This window comes from Anabrus simplex, chromosome 1, assembly GCF_040414725.1.
Source record: "Anabrus simplex isolate iqAnaSimp1 chromosome 1, ASM4041472v1, whole genome shotgun sequence".
Lineage (NCBI taxonomy): Eukaryota > Metazoa > Arthropoda > Insecta > Orthoptera > Tettigoniidae > Anabrus > Anabrus simplex.
In genome coordinates, this window is record NC_090265.1 from 1317180258 (window position 1) to 1317205909 (window position 25652).

General features: G+C 38.2%; 1 protein-coding gene across 15 annotated transcripts in view; it reads left to right on the forward strand.

The window, feature by feature from the left end:
* The window catches only part of Syp (Syncrip), a 212600-nt gene that overhangs the window by 157941 nt on the left and 29007 nt on the right, over positions 1 to 25652 (forward strand). For 2 of the 15 annotated variants that reach the window (XM_067137731.2, XM_067137733.2), the window contains exon 13: positions 5282 to 5342. The exons of 12 other annotated variants lie outside the window; for them this stretch is intronic. In XM_067137731.2, coding sequence (XP_066993832.1) covers positions 5282 to 5297 — 16 coding nt within the window. In that variant the 3' untranslated portion in view covers positions 5298 to 5342. Of the gene's footprint in view, positions 1 to 5281; positions 5343 to 10355; positions 10384 to 25652 lie in introns of those variants that run through there. One more of the 15 variants, XM_067137732.2, reaches the window with a different exon arrangement.

The window sequence follows — 25652 nt, forward strand, 5'->3', positions numbered from 1 at the left end:
AGAACATAAAAACATACTAGTGTTATTTAATACCACTTAGTCGAGCAAGTCATCATCTTCCTCTCAGTTCTTCCCTGCCCAAACTTTGCAACATTTTTGTAACGCTACTCTTTTCTCGGAAATCACCCGGAACAAATCGAGCTGCTTTTCTTTGGATTTTTTCCAGTTCTTGAATCGAGTAATCCTGGTGACGGTCCCATACACTGGAACCATACTCTAGTTGGGGTCTTACCAGAGATATGACCTCTCCTTTACATCCTTGCTACAACCCCTAAACACCCTCATAACCATGTGCAGAGATTTGTACCCTTCATTTACAATCCCATTTATATGATTACCCAATGAAGATCTTTCCTTATATTAACACCTAGATACTTACAAAGATCCCAAAAAGAAACTTTCACCTCATCAACACAGTAATTAAAACTGAGAGGACTTTACCTATTCGTGAAACTCACAACCTGACTTTCAACCCCATTTATCACCATGCCGTTGCCCGCTGTCCATCTCACAATATTATCGATGTCACGTTGCAGTTGTTCACAATCCTGTAACTTACTTATTACTCTATACAGAATAACATTATCTGCAAAAAGTCTTACCTCTGATTCTACTTGTTTACTCAAATCATTTATATATGTGAGAAAACATAAAGGTCCAATAATACTGCCTTGTGGAATTCTCCTCTTGATTATTATAGCGTCAAGTAATGCACAATGAATGAATCTCATTATTTGAAGAAACCGATCTCATACCTGCCATGTATTCCAGTTTTTTTCCCTAAAATGTACGGATTTTGAGTGTGTTTTACTGTTGTACGGATGAACGTCATTTTACGGATTTTGAATATCCGCGCTTTGTTTCACTTTCTGCGGTCATATCGGATTTGACTTTCGATAGTAGCTGGTAATAAGAGATGCAGTGTTTGAAATTCGACCGGTAAATGTATTGATAGTCCATTATCGATTATCATCGTGGTTTTTTCACCTTAACTGCTACTTCATTCAGTAAGATTTTCCCAAACAACTAGCACTCTGTGCATTTTAGTAACTGCGCTGTGTTTCGTAGCAGCTGAAAGGCTTTGTTTGCGTGGGTGTGTAACATTGGCATAGTTCTGAAATTCGTGGAATTGTGTGACAAATTTCTAATTGATATAGTAATGTTCGTAATGGGTTCAACTACGAAACGATATTATCATTCTTTTCGGGAGGTATATTCTGCTTAATTTCCTTGTTTTATACGATCATGGAAAATGTTCCCAGTGTTAAGTGAAAACAGATGAGCACTCGTCAAGATGTAACTTTGTGTAGGTATTTAATTTCAGGCGTGATCATAATGTGCCCCCATGTAGGAAAAGGGTAAGCAGATAATTCCCAGCTGCTCAATTTCTTCTCAGGGTATACATCTCTCAAGTAAAATCTGAAGATTTTACAATAGGTCTTCCTTAACGTGAGTTCGAAGGGAATGCCGGTTCACCGAGGATGTAATACCAAATAATTAATTCACCTGACTAAAGTACAAACGATGTAAGTCCTTGATAAATTCAAATCAGGCATCAACTCAGTCAATTACTTTCTTGGCTTACCAACTAGCTTATCAACTACGTGAAAGGGAAAGAATTCATCACACACAAATTCTAGAAAACAAAATAATAATATTTATTTGAATAAAAGATTGCCCTAAGAAAAAGTAATGTGATTTAGGGTAGTATTCGCGTTGTTACTGTGTACAGATAATAATTCAGAATCACTGGTGGCTCGTAGAAAAGAAAAATAAATGCAATGTTAAGCTATTTACACCAATTCCGAAATGAAGTCAAAAATGAATATTACTATTTACAGTTGATCAGTGGACATCCATAGTCTTCATTGAAAACATGTCATTAAGTTGACGCAAATATCTTTATGATGTTTAGATTGCTCATTATCATCAAAATCAGGCTGATTAGATCTGAATAAAATGTATAGTTTAGCAGAATAAAACGTAAAATAAACAAATAGATCTGAGTTTGAATATAAATATAAATCTGAACATAAGTTTGAACTCATTTAATTTGGTCTTCCTTCTACTATGCGCTTTGGTAACGACTTACGGGCTAAGCCATATTTCCCAAATGCCTGTTAAATCTGGCTCCCAGCCTATCATTTCCCTATCCATTATTCTCTTAAAGAATGTAAATTCAAATAAGCTCTGTGTCAGAATAAATAAGTTATCTATCTAGCTTTCCACATAATTTTTGATTCTCATACATATCTATTTCAGGCTCTATGTGCTCTCCCTTTGTCATATTCCATAACATTTCTCATCTTCGCATGTTAATTCATTTGGGCAGTCAGAATGTAAATACTATGCATTTATGCTCGGAAATATATTACCACATTTATAAATATCATATTTGCATTTGGCCATGAACACCGTTATAAAATACATCATAATATTCTCGTACTTGAAATACAGCATCTACAATAGTCATATAATCCCATCAAAATCTCTATTCTACCTTAATGTATATCACTCATACCTTAGTTTAGGTAATTCCCGCGGTGTGCTCAGTTTCACGTACATGTATCATTTCGCACAAATCCTTACCTCTTATAAATGTGACATGGCATTTCCTTAGATGCAGCAATCCTTGCCCTCTCCGTAACACAAACATCCGCATTTCATTATACTGTAACGTTGCTACCACAAACACATTAATAAAATGAAACAGCAGTGGACACGAATACACAGCAAACAAGATGATGTGGAAAGAGTTACCCATAACTTACCCGGAGGCAGTAAGATCGTTGCGTGATTGCCAACCTGTTGGTCAAACTACATAATGATCACTCAGAAATAAATAATAACAAGGCTTTAATAAAGAAATATAACTACAAGAATAATAGAGACACACAGAAACAATCTTGCGAACCCCAACTTGATATTTCCCAATGGCCATTGTTTACAATTTTTAAAAGTTTATTAATAAAACACCCAAAGAAGGTTATGTGAAGGAATTAATATATATATATATTAAAAACAATACCAAGAAAGGTTAGTATGACCAAAACTGAAACTAAGTCATGACTTTAAAACCAATAGGTACTTGTTTAACTGAATTCATTTACTGGAGATATTCAAATAAGGTCAGTCTTTGCCCTAAGTTACAAATCAAAACCAGGAATGAAATAAGATAAACAGAGGATAGAAAATAATAATAATTTGAAAGGGCACAGATTTACTAGGAAGCCTTGAACTGGAACGAAGGAACGTTACACTTAATTACATATTAAAAACACCATGTCGAAAGAAAATAAGTACTCAATATTAAGAAGGTATCAGATACATACATTACATGGCCCCAAAAGGGGCAATCGGGGGCAAAACCCCAATATATAAATAATATCCTACATGGTACGTCTGTAAAGGGGACCGTCTCAAACGATACTCTCTCTCAATGGCTGCCAACACTCGGCACGGCCCCACACAGCTGTGCACAGCGAGTCAAAACTCGCCTCAAGGCTACGTTTCAGAAGGGAAGAAGAAACGATTCAGATTAGAAGGCTAGGGACACACTAGAATGGAAAGTCATGTATAAATCTTGCTACAATACATTGACCTATTTTGCCGAGTTACCAATACGGTAACATTGTAACCGTCCAGGCTTCTCCAGCCCTACTAATTTAATGTAATATCATTTTACGCGATATCATTTGATATCAAGTTTATCCGCCATCGGCAATTATTCGTAATAACATATTTATTCTACGTCAAGCACTTGTAAATAAGGTTTTTGCGATCATATTATATATATTATAACATCATTTATTATTATATATTATTATATTATGAAAGATAGGAATTTATTATGTATTGGACTTGGTTAATATGTTGAAATATAGTTGTTGTTATTTCATCTCATATTTGTGTATACGGAAAAGGTTATTGTTGAGCGTGGAAATTTGCATGACTCACTGGGTTTAACTCATGAGCCAAGGCTAGTAAACAGCGACCCGCGCGCGAGGCTTGCTATGCGAAAAGCTACATCATTGCCACGCCTACTGGACTTGTCAAGAAAGAAGAGAAGGGGAGTTCATAATTCGATCCACGAATCAGATACTTCGTTGTATATGAGTTTTGAGATTGAACTGTTACCAAGAGTGGGGGTGAGCCCGGATATATGGAGATTCTCACCACGAGAACGGGACCTATCTACTATTAGAACATCTACTGTGAACGACGTTATTGATTTTTGAAACTGTGTGGTCGCTCCGCGACATAGTTATTTTTGTACAATGTGTTATCGCTTCGATACAGTACTGAGTTGTGGTTATGTTATCGGATCTGCGCGAGACGAAACAAGCTTGCGGCTTGTGTCATATTCAGTAAATCTTTTGGACGAAGAACTATGTTTAGTTAAAGTCTACGGAATTTGGTACAGGTCTGTACCGTATAAATAGTATAGCTCAGTTGGATTGAGATTTCTACTAATATGGAAAAATTCATATCTCTGAATTTTCTCCTCATACGATCAACGCTGATCAGTTTTTACAAGTATAGGGCCAATGTCTAATTTTAAAGACTGGGCAGTTAGGGAGTGCTAGTCCAGATAGCCCGTACCATATCAGAGAAGGAAGGAAGGATGTCCATGGAGCCAATTCTACATCGAGAAAACGAGTAACCATGGAAACCGGATGACTTAAACGAATGCTGCAATTGGTGAGCTTCAATTAGATAAAGCAAGCAATTAGTAAATTCAGTAAAGTAAATTCTAAATCCCTCCACGCTTGGAACTTTCCCGATTCATCTCATTTTTTTGTATAATAAATTCATTTGTATTTTATATTCGGTTAATTTTCTTTCTTAAGCGATACTTGCCTACCCCTGTGATTTAAGTATAAGTCTCTATGCTAGTAAATATAAATTTTGGTTTACAGTTTTGTTTAAAACTGTAACCCTGGTGCCCAAACATCACATAGAGAAATGGGAAACCATGGAATGTTAATTGTTTCTATTTGCGTGGCAATTTGCGGGCAAGCCACAAGTAGTTTATTTGATATTCATGTGTCCCAAGGTAATAACTTTCATCTCCCCAAGTGTCTTGATGAGGAGAGCAAACAGTTACAACATGATCTCAACATTCAACTAACAACTTCATTATCATAACCTCCACTACAACATGTCGCGATTACTCTTATATTACCATGCCAAATATGTCAGAATTGCCTTTCTTATAAACACATCTCAATAGCGTTATATATCATAACCCCAAACTGAGTTCCGTACTCTTATGTTGCAGAGCGAAGAGTACGTGATTATACACATTCATCTCAGACGTGCGGACCTAACATGACGTAAGCACTTAGTATAACCAATACGTGATTTATCGGAATTCCATAATGTGTTAAATCATCGCTATCAGCTGTTATAAAAGACGCTACCTTCAAATTCTCGTAACTCATTAGTTATTCTGACCAAAATGCGGTGGCGTATATGTAATGTACTAGAATCTTATTCTACATTGCTCGATCGTATTACTATAAACTTAAATATCTCACACTTCACTTCCATTATTTACTTGCACTCTTAATTAAATGGTTTTTATCACCAACTTATCAGCACATGCCAAAAGTAAATGTATACGCAAATCAAAAACTACGTAATTAGAAAATGTAAAGACTTAGCTCGCTTGTCGTTACATCTGGTCCAGTTGTTCCGCCTCCACTCGGATGTCGTTAGCTCTGCGGTCAGGATGTGGGTTAGTCACCTGGTTGGCTGTTGCCTTCCTCATCATGGGTTGATCATCTGGTTGGCCGTTGCCTTCCTCGTTGTGGGTTGGTCATCGGGTTAGCCGTTGCCTTCCTCATCATGGGTTGGTCACCTGGTTAGCCGTTGCCTTCCTCATTATGGGTTGGTCATCTGGTTGACCGTTGCCTTCCTCATCATGGGTTGGTCATCTGATTAGCCGTTGCCTTCCTCATCATGGGTTGGTCATCTGGTTAGGATGTATCGCTCCCCAGTTTGGTCCATCATGCATGCTTAGCAGGCACACATCATATTACTTCTGCTGATAACAAAAATATACATTTTGGAGCAGAAAATTGTCATGATATGATCCATCTGACAATAATAATTCTCCAGTTATTCCTTTTTCTTGCTCTCTGAGATATAACTTTGATCTCGTCGGGATTAAGCTCTCCGTATATATATATATCTATATCGGCTCTTTCTGGGAAAATCGCAAATTTATTCTTCTTTCTTGAATTAGACCAAGGTAGTCTTCTTGCCGTATGAAAGTATTTCTCTTGGGTTTCAATTGGTCTCTCCTTGCAGAATGCGACGCGATTGCTCTCGGGATCCTTGTAGGCGTATATCACCGTATCTTGCTTATTTATTAAAAATATTTTAATTAACTCTGGTTCGTCGCCCGGTGAATTATATTTGTTTTACGACGACGATCCCTTTTCTTCAAGAATCTCCTCTAAATTCTTGTATCTTTCAATATATAGCTCGTTTACTGGATACGTCTTCACTCTTGCGATGCAGATTGTTAGGTGAAGTTTTTTAACAATCCCTTCGCTTCTATTTTTTTTTTTTTTTGTAAAACAATTCACTTGACTCTCTACTGTCCCGTAGTGCTTTCATTATTTGTCCGTTCCCAGACAAGCATGGCCTTCTGTAATATCGCACTACATATATATTCCTTGTATCTCATAGAACGGATGGGCCATACCTTCATTCGGCGCCATTTTGAAAGCTGTCTACGAGATGTAAACGGGCACAATAACGTATACAGTAAAACCTCGACGAATCGTTTTTCAGGGGGCAGGGGGAAAACTACAAATGCAGGCAACAAAAAGGGGGGAAAACAAAATAACAAAATACGCGTACTGTATTGGGGCATTTTTTGTTATGTAAATATATTATTATAATAAAAACAACAATAATGGCGCGTGGCCTCCGGAGCCGGGAGCTGGTCTTCTGAGTTGTCGCGTGATAGGCGATTTACGCGCATATGAAAATGCGTCCCTACCTAAGATGAATTCTACTGTTTAATTTGGCAAACAGACCGCCCTGAACCGTTGAAATTAAAGGAAAGTTAAAATCCTCGACGCAATCGAGATCCCTTGAACCAAAGGCCAACACGTGCTAACCACTATACATACCGGTATCAAAATATTGCAACCGTGATATAGGCCTACAAGATGAAAATAAAGAGCGTGACTTTTGTGCAGTTTCGTTTCACATTTATTTACACATTTCGTAATAATTGAAAACCTTTTAAGTTCAGTTCTCTTATTGCAAATTAAAGATATAGGTGGATATTACGATGATGACTTGTATTTAGGAAAAGATTCCATAGACCCGTCGCAAACAATAGGTTAGATACCCACCACGGCGCACGGTGTCTCGAGTCCCATATCTAGGTGGAAAAAATTCACTGCCGCAGAGGTGCCAACTGTTACGGATTATCCGTAATTATTACGGATTTCCCCTGCCAATTACGGCTTTATGGTCCAAGGGTAAATTGTTACGGAAAAGCGACATGATAAGGAAAATACAATTTGTACGGAAAAAAATAAGGAAACAAGAAGAATTAAATCTTTTCGAGCATTGGTACTAGACTCTCTTCGTTTCAAATTTTGTGAGCTGGCAACGATACTTATTTGATCGTCACTTCCTTTTGCTACCCGTGAGCGTCGTGAAATTCATTGTGAATGAATAACTCTACTCTCCTATGCACTAAAAATGTAATCCTGTACTATTGCAGTACTAAGTGTACTTGACATTAAGTCTTCCACAGAAAGAGTTGTCAGTGTTAATAGGAAAAACAGTATGAATTCAGGCTTACAATAATCACATCTATACTGGAATCGCTTATTGTTCTTAAGGTGAAAATGTCCTCACAGGGGGAAGAATGCTACGAGACGAGAAAAATCCCACACAAAAGCACCTGCTGCGTGGGGAAACAAGTTACAAAGAATGTTTTATGACAGAACTAACTGGTAATGTGCAAATTTATGGTGTAATAGGATATGTCTTAGAATAGTTGTTGTTGGGAAGGGCAAAGATTGTGTAATTATCTAGAAGGGATGAGTGTGCTTTCGATTTGACTCCACCATTTTTTGGAGGGGAGGGGAATTACGGAAAAGCCATTTCAAAGTTGGTACCTCTGCTGCAGCTAATCAAAGCGCAACCTGGCTCATTCGATAGTGAACAAACCAGCTGGTGACCTTCGGTCTTCCTTTCCGTATTCTGGTGCGTGAGGGAGGTAACAGGTGCTAAAAGTTCTTCTTGCCAGTTATCAGGTCAGAAGGTAGGAGGTGCCAGAGTGAACCGAACGTTGTGCTTCTAGTGAGTTCAACGAGGTGTTGTCTTTTGTGGCTCATGGAATAGTGAAAAGAGGTATGTGTTCTCGCTTTTATGCCTAATAGAAGCATTCTGCATTAAATAAATTTTTTACAATGCGTTGTAAAAAGCGGTTGTAGAAAATTAGATTGTTTTTAGGATTTGCTCGAAAAAACTTCATAATGCCTCATAGTGTCACTATACTTCAAACGTCATTCAATGGGATATTTAATGTAGATTCAGGATCTGTAGTGGTTTGGTTGCGCACGAATGTGCACGATGGTTTATTTTCATATTTTCAGTGACTATGTGGGCGTTACCGCGAGAAGAATTTTTCAACGTGTGGCGATCGTCTCATAAAGATGGGCATTCAGAAGTCATATTTCAGTATGTTATTGATAAATTTGAGCCTACAACTCTTACAGATACTCAGTTTCTGCAGCTAAGAATCAAAATTAAGTTGATATCCCATAATATTAACGGAAAAATGGAAGATTGGAGGAAGAAGAGAACGATTCCAGGAAAAATTCGGTGATTGGTTAAATGAGATGGATTTCATCGTGTTAAGTGAACAAGACGATATTGATCCAGCGTATGATACGAAAACAAGTTGTTTCCCTTACAAAGCCGGCTGTCTCCCTAAGAAATTTAAGGCTTCTTCCGTAAAGACGAAGAAGCAAAAAGTTTGATATTACCGAATCGCGTAGTTTGGAGGAAGTTGCATTTTTTGCTGAAGATTCTTTTGAATCAAGCGGGAAAAGAGTTGCAGCGAACATCATGAAAGTGATTTATTCCTCCCCATCAAGAGGAACAAAAATTAAGAAAGCTCTATTTGCTCACAAAAAGGAGCATGTTTAGCATTCATTTACACCGGACGGAGCGTTAGCATTATACGTTGACACCAAGTCTACCTCGTACAGTTATAAATTAATGAGGAAATGTGTCGTCGATTTAGGGGTTTTGTATTTACCCCTCATATTACGCTTAAATGAAACCTAAAGCTGCGACTGTTAGCGATACCTCGGCTACTGTACAGTTACAGGCAATATTAGATCTAACGGTAAAACTCTTACTTGACACCTTGCCTCTGCAAAGTACTGACTCCTCTGCCACCCATATCAGCAAATGGGGATGTGACGGAAGTTCGGGTCACAGTTTGTACAAACAAAGATTTAAGGACCAAAGTAACACAGATGGGTATTTGTTTGTAATCTGTTTCGTTCCTTTAAAACTGCACCTGAATGGTTCGAATAAAACTCTCATTTGGACAAATCCCGGGCCTACATCAGTGCGTTATTGCCGGCCAATGATATTTTGTTTTAAGAAGGAAACATCTCAAATGGTCAAACGTAAGTTGAGTTAATTGGAAACCAAATAAAAGAGCTGACTCCATCTCTGGCTGGAAATTGGACTGTAGTTCACAGCTTTCTGCAAACCGTGGTAGATGGAAAAAGCTGCAATATGTTTACATATATCCCATGCTCTCAAATTTGTTGTATTTGTGGCGCAAAGCCAAGCGAAATGAACTCACATATGTCTAGAAGTGTTAATGTCAAATGATATGGTTTATCTACATTACATTCATGGATAAAAACATTCGATTGTCTAAAAAACATTGGTTACGGAATTCCATTTAAGGTATGGCAGGTTAGTTCACAAATCAGGGGAGAATTTTAACAAAGGAGAAAAAACGAATTTAGAAAGATTTTAAACAAATACTAGGCTTTACAGTTGATGTTCCTTAGCTAAGATTCAGCGCTTCAAATGGTGGCAATACGGCCAAAATGTTTTTTTCATGAAGTGCTGAAATAACGGGCGTCGATGAAGGCTCAGTAAAAATATTTCCTGTATTATAGCTGCTTCTTCTTCTGGCTCTGAAATAGATGTGAATAAATTCAAAGAATTTGGTGCACAAACTGCGACTGTGTATGTTAAACTATATCCATGGTATCATATACTCTTAACTGTGCATACAGTTTTAGTACACAGTACTCAAGTAATTGAACATTTTCTTGTGCCAATAGGAACTTTATCTGAAGAAGCTCAAGAAGCTTGCTTAACATCTTATTGATTGCATCAAATCCCTTAATAAACAAGTACGGAACAATGCCACATAAAACTCCTGGTAATCTACCTATGGAAGCTATTGAGTTACTTAATGACTCCCAAGATCCTTTCACATCAAATGAAGAAGACCAGTATAGCAATGACTACGGTGCTCTAGACTCCGCAGACGAATCAGGGGACGAATGAACATTGGACATGTTATTATGAACGGGGTGAGATTGATGAGACAATTACTAGTAAATATTGTAATAAGATCCTTCCACGTCTTCTATGAAATGTTTCTGAGTGTAATCTCAACTTTTTTTTTATGGAAATACAATATTATATATATACATACATACATACATATTGTTTCTGTGTGTAAGGTGTGTTTACTAAAACTACGTCATTAACAGGACTGGAAAAAGGAAATTTTGTTATAAAGAAATATTGTTTTGATTTTGGCGAATAAATTTTTATTTTAGAAAAGATAAATGTTATTTTTTATGCATTTTTCATTTTCTATGTTTAATACCAATTTAAAATACGTTTTCAGTCTTGAAGTATTTACATACAGTGCCTTCGTCTATTCCTTCAAGTAAGGTGTAACAAGAATACTGGACTGAAATTCTCATTGTTATTCATATTTTATCTAGTTTTAAATAGTATGTTTACCACTGTTATAAACTATAATATACACATCCAAATTGTGTTTTTACTCCCGTAAGTGGATGATTCTTTTGTTGCTTTCGGTCATTTTTTTTAAACCTCCCCTTGCCTATCACTCCTATATATTTACCCCCGAACATCGTACAGTTTAGGCGATGCCAGACATGAATTCAGCGACCTCGAAAACGGTATATTGCCAACTTTTAATAGGATCCCAGTACTATTAACAACGTTATTAATTTTTCCCACCTAGAAAGTGGATTCGACGCACTGTGCGACGCGGCTCCTGCCGCTCAGCTCAGACAATGTCACAGGGGTTAGAAATTCAACGCGGCGCGTCTCGAACGATATCACAGCGGCTTGTGTAAACCTGCCCAACTTAGGAACTAGTTAAGACTAGACTATGAGGAAAGATTACTGGTTGGGCTTGGTTAGGTCCGGCTTTTCAAGACTGTTGGGCAGAGGGCAACAAAGCGATCAACAGGCTTCTAGCATCTCACATAAGGTATGACGCGATTTATCATGTTGTAAAATGCAAATGTTAAAGGTCCACCTTTTCAATACCATGAATGTTTATTGATGTGAATATATATCACATAACGTCTAGAGAAGGTTGGTACTAGTTTCGACGCTCATAGCGCGTCATCATCAGCCAACAAATCAGTTGAGCAAAATGCAACTTACCGAATAGCAATATGTAACACATGATAGCACCTACAAGACGAATGTTAAGCTATGACTAGTTGAGATATAAAACACATGACAGCAGATACAAGGATTAATGTTGAAAGCTAAATTGTCAAAAGTTAAAACAATGAAATCAAAACAGAGAAGTTAACAATAATTAGAGTATGATACACGAGAAAGTAGTCCAACTTGAGGTTTGTAGAACATAAGGCGTATCTATATACAACATTGAAATGCACCAACTAAGGCAAATTTTAAATGCAACATTAAAATGATGAGAGCATGGTGCGTATAACCATCTAAAACATATGCCAGCACCTATAAAGTCGCTCTTAGATTATAACTAGTTGATATGATGTGGTGTGACAGTCACACTTTATAGGTGCTGATCGTTTCACTCTTAAGTGCTGAGCATTTTTAAGGCAGCGTTCAGATACATTTCATAAAATGTTAAATAATTACAAATTTGTAACTACATATGGCATATTATATATCAATTTATTCAGGAAGAAGTAGAGAATAAGATAATAGTAGGATGTTTTACTTACAAGTATCCAGTAAAAGTATAATGGATAATTAGTCATATTTACAAAAAAAATCAAAAGAGATTCCAATTTTTCGAGGTTGGTCACAAGCACTACATTGATCCATTGTACACTGGCTGAGCAATTGTCATGGGATAGCAGAGCACTGATGCGCAGGTGTGTTGTCTGCGCACCACACGCCCTCTGTGCCAGCGGCAGTTGTATAGGAGACCTTGTGAGCAGTGCTGTGCATGTGAGAGGTGTAAAATGGAACATCGTTGTGAACTGACACCGTTCGAATGGGGCATGTTGGTCGGTGCCCGACGGATGGGAAGTGCAATTTCGGAAGTGGTGCTGGAATTCGGCTTCACAAGATCAACCGTGTCCAGGGTGTATCGTGAATGGTTGAATGCGGGTGTCACCTTTCACATCAGACGAATGGCCAGCTGTCCAGCCACCTTCGATGACCGTGACCGGTGACATCTGAGACTGATTGTCAGTAGTGACAGACGGGCAACCATGCAACAAATCATGGCTCACTTCAACACAGGCCGTGCTAGGCACGTCTCCCAGTGGACAATCCTTGAGAACATAGGTTCTATGGGGTATGGCAGCCGGCGCCGCACAGGGGTGCCACTGTTAACCCAACGTCATCGGGCACAATGATGCGCATTTGTTGCTTGTCACCGGGGATGGACGCTGGAACAATGGCGTAACGTGATATGGTCGGACGAATTACTATTTCAACTGCACTGTGCCGATGAGAGGCACCGTGTATGGCGCAGACCACATGAAGCGATGGATCCCGCCTGCCTCGAAGGTGTGGTCCAGGGTGCTGGTGTCTCTGTTATGGTCTGGGGTGCATTTTCCTGGTATGGAATGTGCCCCCTAGTTGTTCTAGAAGAGACTTTGAATGGTACGCCATATGTTGAGCTACTTGGAGACCATTTCCACCCATTTTTGGCCTTCCTGAGCCCAGACGGTTCTGTGGTGTTTCAAGATGATAATGCGCCGCCGCATCGATCCCACGTCACCCAGGAATGGTTCCAGGAACATGCAGCGGAGGTCCAACGACTGCCATGGCCACCCTGGAGCCCCGATATGAACCCTATCGCGCATATCTGGGATGTCCTGGAAGGCAGGTTCCGTGCCATGGATCCTGCACCCATGAACAGACCCACATTGGCGGCCGCTCATCAAACGATTTAGTGTCAGCTGCGTCCAGAGGACCACCATGGACTTGTTGACTCACTTCCACGGCGTTTCACTGCAGTTCGCAGGCCCAGAGGAGGCCCTGCACGCTATTAAATGACTATCCCATGACATTTGCTAGGTCGGTGTATTTATGTGGCATTATTATGGTCTTTCACAGTCCTACAGTTTAGTGTTGAGACAGTCTGTTATCATTACAATATCTTAATGGAAAGTAAATATGTTAATATGTAGATCAAGCCTACCAGTTAAAAATGAACTTTTTTCATTTGTATAAGCTTCAGAGGTCTTGCGGGTGTGTGGGCACTATGAGTTCGAACAGCAGGATTCGATGAATGTGCTTCAGAACCAATTTGTAGCTCTTCAGATTGATGACTGTGGTACTGTTGAGAGTGAGAATTTGACTTAATAACACCAAATGGGCTTGCTTGATGAACATTTGTGGAGCTGATGTTGTTCCTAAGTATGATAGAATATCCAGGGTAATGCTTTCTGTTCTGACTCTACCGCGCAGTAATGCCGAGTGTGAATGTGTGTTCAGCTTGGTGAAAAAGAACCAGAATCAGTTGAGGTCCTCCATTTCAAATGAAATTCTGAATTCTATTTCTGTTTTGAAAACCAGAAGTACTGGTCCATTTTACTTGAGTAGTGTTTCTCCGGAATTTCTGAAGAAAGCAAGGAAAGCAACTAATCTCCATCTGTCCTCTCCAACCTGTGATGGATACTGTGAACTTGACAGAATTTTGTAAATAAATGTACATGTTTAGTTTAATTTTGACGGTGACATTCATATTGTGATCCGCAAGTTTAAAGTGTAGAAAAACACTGTTTTGTTTACTGTTTGAACTGTTCCCAGTGTTAAGTGATAACAGATGAGTACTTATCAAGATGTATTTGTGTAAGTACAGTAGAAGTCCGTTATAGCGAGAATTCATATCGGCGAAAAACTTACTTGCTATAGTGGATTGTTGTTATATCCGATTTTTAATAAAAATTGGGAAAACCCCCGTGCACATTAAAATCAGTATGAAATGGCAATCAGTTTGTTCAAAACTTGCGTTTTCACAGATAATATCCACACTACGGCTTACATGTTTGTTATTTTTCGAAATTCGATACTATGTGAAAATGTGTATTTAATTTCATTCGGTAAAACATATATTACAGTATTTCTCCGATTCCCAGATGACCCCCACTTTTTCCTTCATAAATTTTTAATGAGGCTTAAAAGTACATTCATATGAATGTCTTTCTTATACAGTATGCATTTTTAGACTATTTGTAGACGTTGAACATTGGCTTTAGTTATGCTGTATTTTTTGCGGATGTACAATTATGCTTTATTTCAGCGGGTTTAATAAACATTAACTTAAAATTGGCATCATGATATCGAAGGTAACTCGCTGGATATTTGCCGGCAATATACATTCCACGCGTCTCTACAATACGACGATCCATCAGGAAAATATTTTTTCTTACTAAAAGACTGCTACTTTCACTCAGCGTCAGATATAACTGGCTGCCACTAGACGCACGTCTTGCTTGCCGGATTTGGCCAAATTCAGCGGCTAGCAATGTATAGGTCTTGATCGCGGACTTTGAAAGTCAACGAACGTGTTTATTGCGCCGCGGTATGTCAATTCCGTCCTTGCATTTTTATGCATATACCTCAAAATTTCATCTTCGACTTCTTTAAAGCGTCCTTGTTGCGGGCCACTGAATGCATTTTTTCTTCAGTGCGCATTTTTAAACTGTCTTTGTCTTCACGGTAACGCCGAATATTGGCTTTAGTTAGGTCTATGCTGTACTTTCTTGCGGCTGCACAATTATTATACATTTCCGAGTGTTTAAAAGCCATTAACTTAAAATTGGCATCATAACATCAGCGAGAACCCATTGAAAATTTGCCGAAAATACCTGTTCCACGTATCTTTACAATACGACTATCCACCACGAAAATATTCCTGCTGTCTATAAAACTTAATTTTACTAAGTACCAGGTACAGCAGACGTGATATAACTCTGCTACTGAGTAGCGGTGGCCTTTCTAAGAATTCGAAGGCTCCCATGTTTTGATGCCATTCTGCAGATTTAAGAAACGTTTTGTAGAGGTTAATAGAATGTCATTCTCTTTTCACTATTTCCCAAGATCCAGTGACGTGACACACAGGCACTGTATAACTGGTCGCCGCGGCGAGCGATGTATGATAAAGAGGTGGTTGTTTAGTCATCGAGTCGTGTGTGTGTGTGTGTGCGCGCGCGCGCGAAATGGAACAGCGTGGTTACTGCGGTCATTGCCAGTGGTGTTCATTACTATCAGGCCACGAATGCAAAACGACCATTTATTTTTCACATGAGATTCTGAGAGAAAAAAAGGGTCTTCTTGGATTCGGAGAAATACGGTATCACTCCAGAGGCTTCTGTGGCAAACATTTGTTTTCTTCAAGTGGCGTCACCTAACCTAACCGTATATGTACCTATCATGAAAACCTAATTGAAGCGCATGTAGGGAAATTATAAACTCCTCGCTAAAAACTGACATGGAATAGCTTTCCGAAATTTAACTAGACACGAGAAAATATAAACTATCCTTTGAAATCAGTGATGTGCCTTGCCATATCTTGAGGTGTATCACATTCTTACTTAATTTCACTATACGGTATACCATTCAAATTAAGAGATCGTTTACTTCAGCCTTTATTTTTAACAAGTTAACAGCTGCTATTGGCCACGTTATTTATGCATTTATTACGACGTGTTATCCTCTTTCATTTCGAATTTTATTTAGAGAACAGCAGTCGACGGGTATTACTAATCGACTCCAATATCGCCTTTGAATGTTGAAGAGAGAGCTCGCAAATGCACATAGCGCGAAAACTATACTGTACCGAAGATGATCGATCGCACTTTGTGGCAAACTTTTCGGTTTTGTTATTCAAATAGCGTCACCTATCCTAACTTAACTGTTGTATGTATGATTAAAACATACTCCAAGCACTAGTAGAGATATTATAACCTGCTCGCCATTAATTTACATAATAGCCTTTCAGTAATTTAACGGACGCGAGAAAATATAATTAACCTTGTAATCAATGACGCACTCTGTCTTATCTTCATGTGTGGGCCTATCTCATTCTTAATTTCGGTATTTAGCATTAAAATTAAGCGATTATCTTTAACGAGTTAACAATGGTTATCGGACACCTTATTTACGAATTTATTACAAAAACGTGTTCTCTTTCATTTTCCTTGCGGAAGAGCAGTCGACGGGTATTAAAATCGACTCCGACGTTGCCTTCGAATGTGTACGAGAGAGCTCGCTGGTGGGCATAGCGAGAAAACGATACGGTGCCGAAGGTGATCGATCGCATGCAGTATAATGACTGGGTGCATAAATATCGGCAACGGAAAAAATCGAGCGCGCATAATCGCTTGTAATAACGGATGCGTCACTTATAGAGCTCTCGCTGTAACCGAAGGATAATACACAGTTCAGTATAGGAATTTTGAAGGAACGGACAAAAACTATCGTTATAACGGAGTCCTCGTTATATGCCGTACTCGCTTCAGTGAACTTCTTCTGTATTTAATTTCTGAGGTGATCATAACGTATTTGACTTGCACTAGTTTTGTTTGTAATCTCCCCCCCCCTTGCCGTCCTTTTTACCATGTCTCAAAACTTTTCGATGCATGCGCACGTTGTTAGAATTAGCATCCTACAGATTGCTAGAATTTTTCCGCTTTAGGATCTTCTGGATTTCTCTTTCTGAAAGTTGGGCATGTATGCACTCGTATAAACCCTCTGCTGATTTCAGGCATTGTAGGGAGTAACGCCTTGAGAATTTAAATGAGAGTTGCCAGATTTATGGCACAAGTAACGATCAGAATCAGAAAATCGGAAATGAGGCCAGATGATATTGCTGGGTTTAGGTAAATTCCCACTGGGTGAGTTGGCCGTGCGTGTAGAGGCGCGCGGCTGTGAGCTTGCATCCGGGAGATAGTAGGTTCGAATCCCACTATCGGCAGCCATGAAAATGGTTTTCCGTGGTTTCCCATTTTCACACCAGGCAAATGCTGGGGCTGTACCTTAATTAAGGCCACGGCCGCTTCCTTCTAACTCCTAGGCCTTTCCTATCCCATCGTCGCCATAAGATCTATCTGTGTCGGTGCGACGTAAAGCCCCTAGCAAAAAAAAAGGTAAATTCCCATTTACAGTAAATCAAAAAATCAGGTCTCTGTAAAATCATCATCTAATTAACTTAGCTGTCGAAAAGGCTACTGCATTAGTTATAATTGATGAGATTCTTGTTGATATTTTGTATTCCTTGGAAAAGGATGGTAAAAGAAAATAATGTCCTCAGAAATTTCAAGGTATGCACGTTGAAGAAAAGAAGTTGTTGGAGGATGTGTGCACATGATGCACAGATTATTAAAGTAGTTGGATCTACTTCTTTCATTTTTTAAAGATGAGGTGATAGTGTGTGCTCCATGATATTTCTACCAGTTTTTTTTTTTTCTTTTTTTTTTTCTTTCCGAAAGCAGGGCACAGTAGATCTGATGACAAATGAAGAGTTTCTGATTCCTCGTCATCTTCTGCCCAAAGAATGGCATGTTCTTCCAAACGTGACTTGCCTGTTCTCAGAAACGTGAATCCCACTGCATCATCTTAAGAAAAGCTGTTTGTTCCTTTCCTCTGACCTAAAGAATGCATTTTGTACTTTTTTTTTATGTGACTGTCTCATTATTTGATAATATCAATATAGTTCTTCAGAGTGCTTCCACCAGATATCCATGTACTGTTTGAATTAATGATGGATCTGTTGAAACAGATGCTCACAAAGTTTGTCAAGCCAAGCATAGTTTTACTGTCTGCATTGCTTGATGTCCAGTATCAGCCACTCCAGAATCAGAAGGAAGATGAAGAATTGGTTATAGGCATTCATTCCTCAAATCGGTTAAGACTCTACGAGATGGTTAGGTACCTCAAACCAAGTAACCTAAGCAGATTAATAGGAGCAGGAAGTGAGAACCGAATCCATTTCAATTGGCCTTGGGAACCTCAGTGAAATACCTGACTAATAATAAGTGAGGGGGTGACTCTCACACTATGGGATGAACACAACCACATAGGTACCTTTTCCAAAGGAAAAGTAAGGCAGAATAAAATAAATAATACATCAATCATACCTGCCAACCCTTCCGATTTACCCGGAAACTTTCTGCTTTTTAACTCATCCTCTGATTTTCCAATTTATTTTTTTACTTCTTCCTATTTTTGACCAGTATAACCTTTGAGTACGGTCAATACTCTTCCCCTAGGATAAATTATTGTGCGCTTGTGTAATTTACCCAACCTTGTTTTCAAGTGTATTTATTTGGCAACTGTATCGCCCGTCGCCTTCCTGCGTCGTATTTACCACTCACTACAACATCGTGTGTGTTTTACAGCTGAGAATTCGGGACGGCAATCGTCCTACAAGCGAGGGAAGCTAGCGACTCCGTTAATCAGGACGAAAGATTGAGTTCCTTGTTCGCGCGCTGTTAACATAGTTTCTTTGCGTAGATTCGTTTGAGTTGTAGCCCACGTGATCTTTCTTGCGGTTCTGTGCCTTTCTCCCTGTCAAAGTCGTATGTTAATGTCTGAGACATTGATTTGTTTTGTATGTGGTAGTTTCGTGTATTTCAGCATATTTGTGTTCATTCTTAGTTCATAATTTGAATGAGTTGAATGTATTTCAGAGAGGTGTGTCGGTGACAGTTTCTGGTATTTTCTCTTCACATTATGGCCACAAAACATAACAAACATTATCTCCAAGTGTTGAGAGATACCTATAAAATTGAGTTTACTTTCGTGTTACAGTCTAATACAGAAAACTATTATGCATTTTGTTCCATGTTTGTTACATTTTCTTGTAACAATTTTTATGTTGTCTTAGTTCAAGATTTTAAATTTAATGGTCAGTTTGTCTTGTAACTGTAGGCCTTTTTCATTGAGATCATGGTGCAATATATGCGATAAAATCCAAGCCTTAAAAAAATGTTCCTATTCTTGATTTCTAAAAGTTGGCAGGTATGCATCAATGAAAGAGATGGGTATCACCAGGCAGAAAAGCTCAACGGCAGTGTAGAAGAAAGAAGCAACCTAATTTGAAGATCCCATACTCTACAAGCAGGCTAAAATCTTAGTACTGACCATAAGTCTAGCTAGTAATCCCATACTTACTAGTTCTAACACGGATCAGCAAGATAGTTAAAATTTACCACAGAGGGTAACTAAGATAGCATCAGAGTGACACCCTAGAGCGGTAGGTAAGGTGTCGACAACTCAAGACACTTTTCAATAAAATTTTACAGGAGTTGCAGTGATACAATGTTAGGTACATCTTGACTAGCAGGGCAATGAGATACCAATGGTGATGCATTACCGACCCAAAGCATGTCGACCCAGTTTCACTCCACATCACTGGAGAGCATGGACATTTTCAGAAGTAAGAGGAATCGACAGAATCCTCATGAACATGCCTCACAGATGATAGCACCACCGTAAATAGACCTACGACCATGACTCATCACAAATCTCAAAAACAACACTAGGAAAACGATCAACTTGAAAATCAAAAGGAGCCAACTCCTCAGATCAGATTCTTAAGCACATCACCGACTCAAGTTAAACACATTACAATCAACATATTTATACTACAAGCAACACTTTAAGCCAGGGCTGTCCAACGTTTGTTTCTACGCGAGCACATTCATATGATAAGTAAGGGTATGCGGGCGCCAGGTACGATTCCACTAATTCGACTACTGTTATCGGTACTACGACGACTGTATAGTAATAAAAAATCTAGAATTAAAAATGATATGAAAATATATTTACTTACATAATTAATGTGAAATCTGCCACTGCATGCTCGCTGCAAGTTGAGCAAAGTCTTGTGTGTAACTGGAACAGGCTGCTCTTAACGTGTCATCCAGGTGCGAGTATGTCGGGCAGGATGATCGGTATTTGTTTTTTGTTATGTTTATAGTCGAAAGGTGACTTCTCAAAGATAGTTGAACCAAAACAAGATTGCATCTTCAGAACAACACTGCGGGTAATGGGATATTTTTTACCGTCCACCACAGTCCAGAAATTGCCACATGTTGCGTAGGAGGATTTCAAAGAAAGGTCTGACCGAATTTCCATTTCTAATTCTTCAGGATTATAATTTTGAAATATTTCACACACCCTCCCTCCAAGAGATGAAAAATTACGCTTGCCGCCATTTACTGTATCTGTCATAGATTTCAAATTTGGAAAATGTGAAAAGGAATTTCTATTTAAATGGACAATCCATACCTTTTCTTTTCAAATCCATTGACAATACTTATCATACCTGAAATATTGTAATATTTTCCTTGCAATTCGAGATTTAACTCATTTAATTTTGAGGTGATGTCTGCCAAGAATGCTAATTCGATTAGCCAAGATATATAAAGTTTGTGATAATATTTCCCAGGAAATGATTCCATAAAATCTCGTATCTTATCCAACAGGCAGGAAAACCGTTCGAGTGTTTTCCCCTACTAAGCCATCTGCATGACGGATGATGTCACCATACTCCGAATCTGACATACTTAAACATATTTCTGAACAATCAATGACGAGTAGATGACGATCTTATATAATTCATGACATGATCGAGCTTTAAAACCTTTGCGCATAAAGCTTCTTGGTGAATAATACAATGATAAGAAAGAAATTTTGGAAATGATTCATCCTTAGCGCAAAGAGAAAGAAATCCATTATGTCTACGAGTCATAGACTGTGTTCCATGTGTTGTTATAGTGACAAGCTGTGACAGTGGTAAGTTACTCTCTTTGGTGAATTTAACGAAAGAATTAAATATGTCTTCTCTGCTAGTATGTCCATGAAGTGGCAATAGCTTGGCAAATTCTTCCTTTACTGTAAAATCATTAAAAGCCATTCTAGCAAATACAACTCAGCAGTGTCAGACGTATCAGCACATTCATCAAACTGGAGTGAAAAATGTTCACACGATTTCAGATCCCGATGTAATTGAGATTCCATCTTATTAGAAATCTGTTCAACCCGCCTAGCAACAGTTTGGTGAGACAACTGAAGTCCTTTGAAGATATCAATTCAGATTTATCTTTGTGAGATTCGAACAGAGATTCAGCGGCATTTAGCATATCTTCTTTTACTACTTCTCCATCACTGAAAACTTTCTTCCGTTTAGCTAGGACGTAACAAATTTTTTAAGAAGCTATTGTCATGTTACGCGTTTGCTGAACTGGCTTCTTAAACACACATTGTTGCAATGCTAATTTATAATTCAGATCTTTCACTTCGAGTTTTCTTAGTTCAGAATTAGCAGGAAATGCACTGTCAATTTTTTGTGATTAGTCAAAAAATGTCGCTGTACATTACTCCTTTTAGGAACAGACACGTTAGCATTACACAATAAACACACAGACTTTCCTTTGCTTTCAATAAAGCAATACTGGTCCTCTCATTCACTGTTTAATGTTTAATGAAATATAACTGATTATAAACTGAATAATTTAAAATTTAAATAGTAATGAAAAAAGCACACGAAACATGTTGAATGTACAACTTATCACAACACAAGGCACTCAAAACGTATTCCATAACCCCTGCATAAGTTCACAAGTAATACTGAATGTTCACCTGAAAGCTAGGAACTTGGAACATTCCAATTGCAAGACTTTCATAAATCGTTTGTTCATTATTTACGGCACAGCTTTGTTGGGATTGAAGTTTCTTTATGGGCAAATTGGGTGTCCCATTGTCGTCCTGGTGAAACTCTGTCATGGTAGGTAGTTTATGGCATTGCAATCAAGTGAATCATAAGGAAGCGGTTCTGTTTGGCAGAATAAATATGCGGCTATATTTGGCTCCGTGAGTAGAGAGGGCCTTATATTAACCGACAACAAACAAAAGACCCCTCGGCTACTTCGGTTCGCAGAGCTTGTCTTGGTTCATCCCGATGTTACCCGACGAATCAAGGACAAGCACACGAGCAGCTGGGTGGCAAACATGTCGGCTGTCAAGCTGGGGTTAACACATACTGCAAGTAGCTGCAGTCAGGCTCTTCTGTTGAGGTTTTTCTTTCATTAAAGCCGGAAACGCAATGCAATTAAAAGAACGAAAGTAAATGTAAAGTGGCCAAAAGTATTAAGCATTGAGTTAAATGGAACTACTTACAATACCCAAGCTGTAAACCATATTTAAGAAATATATATATCTGTATATATAAAATAAGAGTTTTGTCTGTACATTGCTCAGAATTTGAAAAGAATGGTATATCTGTATCGGTCATTTCCACAGTAACCAGGAAATGCACATTTTTCTTTTCCATAATTTCTGTCTCTGTATTTATGTATGTATGTACACGCATCACTAGAAAACAGCCAAAGAGATTTTAATGAAAATCGGTATGCAAAATCGGGGAATAAGTCGCTACAATCTAGACCTTAAATAATTTTATTCACGCTGAGTGAAATGGTAGTTTAGGGGACGGCCTAAAATTTAATTTTCAAATATTTATATTTTTAATAGTCCTATCTTCATAAAAATTGGTATTCAGAGTCAAGGAATACGTCGCTGTAATCTAGCCTATGAATAAATCTATTCACGCTGAGGAAGTGGTAGTTTAGGGGAAGGCCTAAAATTTTATTTTAAATATTTACGTTATTAGTGGTCATATTTCATTCAAAATTGGTATGGAAAGTCTGAGAATGAGCCACTACAATTTACGCTATAAGTAATTTTTTTACGCTGAGTGAAATGGTAGTTTAGGGGAAAGCCTAAATGTAATTCTCAAATATTTCTATTATTAGTTATCGTATCGATAAATACTACATAACCAAAGTTATAGAGAAAAAATTTTTCGACCATTTATGTCGTATACATTTTTCCGTAGCAGTTTTGATAACACAGATATTCATGAATTTGTATTTTTGTTGCTAAGTCCATATCAACGCCGAGCCACGAGAAAATGGGTTAACAGAATTGAATGAAAATCGGTATATAGAGTCGGGGGAAAAGAAACTACAGTCGAAGCTATAAACAATTTTATTCATCCTGGATGAAATTGTAGTTTAGGGGAAGGTGCTTAAAATGTAAGTTTTAAATACCAATGTTATTGGTCCTGTCAAAAAGTACTATATAAAAAGTTATAGTAAATACAATTTCCGATCATTTATCTTTTATTCAGTTTTACCGTACAGACTATGATAAGAGTGGTATTTAAGAGTCGGAAGAAAACGAAATGTGCAGGCCTATAATATCGAAAGTACATGACATTGATCAACAATAACATTACATTGACCCTTGTTTATTGTGATGTTCTTTGTTTCTTATGCTGCCTCTCGACTCCGATAGATGGGATTACTGCTGCGTACCGAGTATAACAGCCTGACTGAATGTTGGCGGGAAATAGCCGGGGAGTTAGAAAACTTTCTTCTTTAGCATGCCATTTCTCTGGTTCATACATTTTCTAATACAGCTGGTACGTGACACGCTAGATTATCATAGTATTTCAGCTATTCGATCCCTACTCTAACACGCTGTTTTGAATGAGCAGTGTGCATACTTGAGGCAGAGCCTCAGTAGTGGTGGTGGTGGTGGTGGTGGTGGTAGTAGTAGTAGTAGTAGTAGTAGTAGTAGTAGTAGTAGTAGTAGTAGTAGTAGTAGTAGTATGGCCTGGTCTAGAATAACAATTTAGGCCTTTTCCAAATTATAGCACCACAATATTCACTAAATAACTCAGTATTCAACTTTGAAAAGAGCCATTTCTTAAGAAAAGCTTCTTTCCCTTCACTTTTATTAAATTCTACATTCAGTTTATTCCAAACTAGCTTGGAGATAAACTTTGCCTTCAAGTCAGATAGATTTTTTCGCCGCCAGTGTAGTGAATAGGGATGTAGGCAGAGAAAGTTCGCGCCAGATAGCGCTCGTGTACTACTGGGTAAGCGCAAGGCGATAGTCTTATGTTTCTCCCAGTCAGCTGCGAGTAATGTATAGAATGTGACCGAGTTTTCTGAGCTAAATCCGATTGCTTCTTCACTACTTTTACTCCAAGACTATATTAATTAGTTGTATAGGTATATTCCCTAGCATATTACGGAAGATTTTCAGCGTTTAAGCGTTTAACAGCTGCAAAATGAGCTACAGACCAGAGACGCTAAAACTAGCGGGAGGAAGGAAGAATTACTACGGTACAGCGGAAATTAGAAAATTACAACACGCTTTATTATCCAAATTATGAATAGGAGTCAGCATGTCTTTTCCTAAAGATTACAATTACTTCAGTATTGTACATTGATAAATATATAAATATACCTCCACAAGACTTAATCATAAATAGAGATTTAAATACGCACTTGCTCCCCTTGCTTATAGACTTCGATTCATGTATTTTATAAGGTTGAAGGCTCTCATGAAACTGCAAATACAGCCTTGTCCACCACCAAAGGCATGTTAATTTCTTGAGTTTCCCAGTGCCGGTTCCTTTGAAGATTTGACCATCAGCCATAAGGTGAAGATCATTATCACAATTTGCATTTGATGGATTATTTCGTATTTAGAAAATCGGAAATAGATGGAGAAGCTGTTTCCAACTACAAATCATTGTGTTATGCTAGATACAGACTTTTCAGTGAAAAGTTTGTTTTGTTTTATAAAAGGTTAATTTCAATCGGGTGAATTTCAAAAATGCAGTGCTGTGAAATCAGAGTACAGAAAACATAAGACCTATAATGTGAAGCTTATTTTAAGAGTACCTGGTGACATTATAGGAGGGGAATGTGAATGTTTTGCTGGAGCAGGCCCCAGGGCATGTTGTAAGCATATTGCAGCTGTAAGCTATGCATTAGAGCATTTCTCCAAGACTATTGTTCATTGTTCAGGAACATGCAGCCAAAATTTATAAACTTTTCAGCATCCCCCTACCAAACGGTTGAGGCCAGTTAGCCCTATGAAAGTGGAATGTTTGCCCTTGGAACAAGTTTTGCTATTATAATCTCAGTTGCACCAGTTATAACACTAGTCGAGGGGTATTTTTGTCTAAAAACAAGGGGGCTGTTTTCAAGGACATTTTCTCTATCAGGCCAAATTTTCAACTCTTTAAATTGGCAGTACATGAAATGAAACCA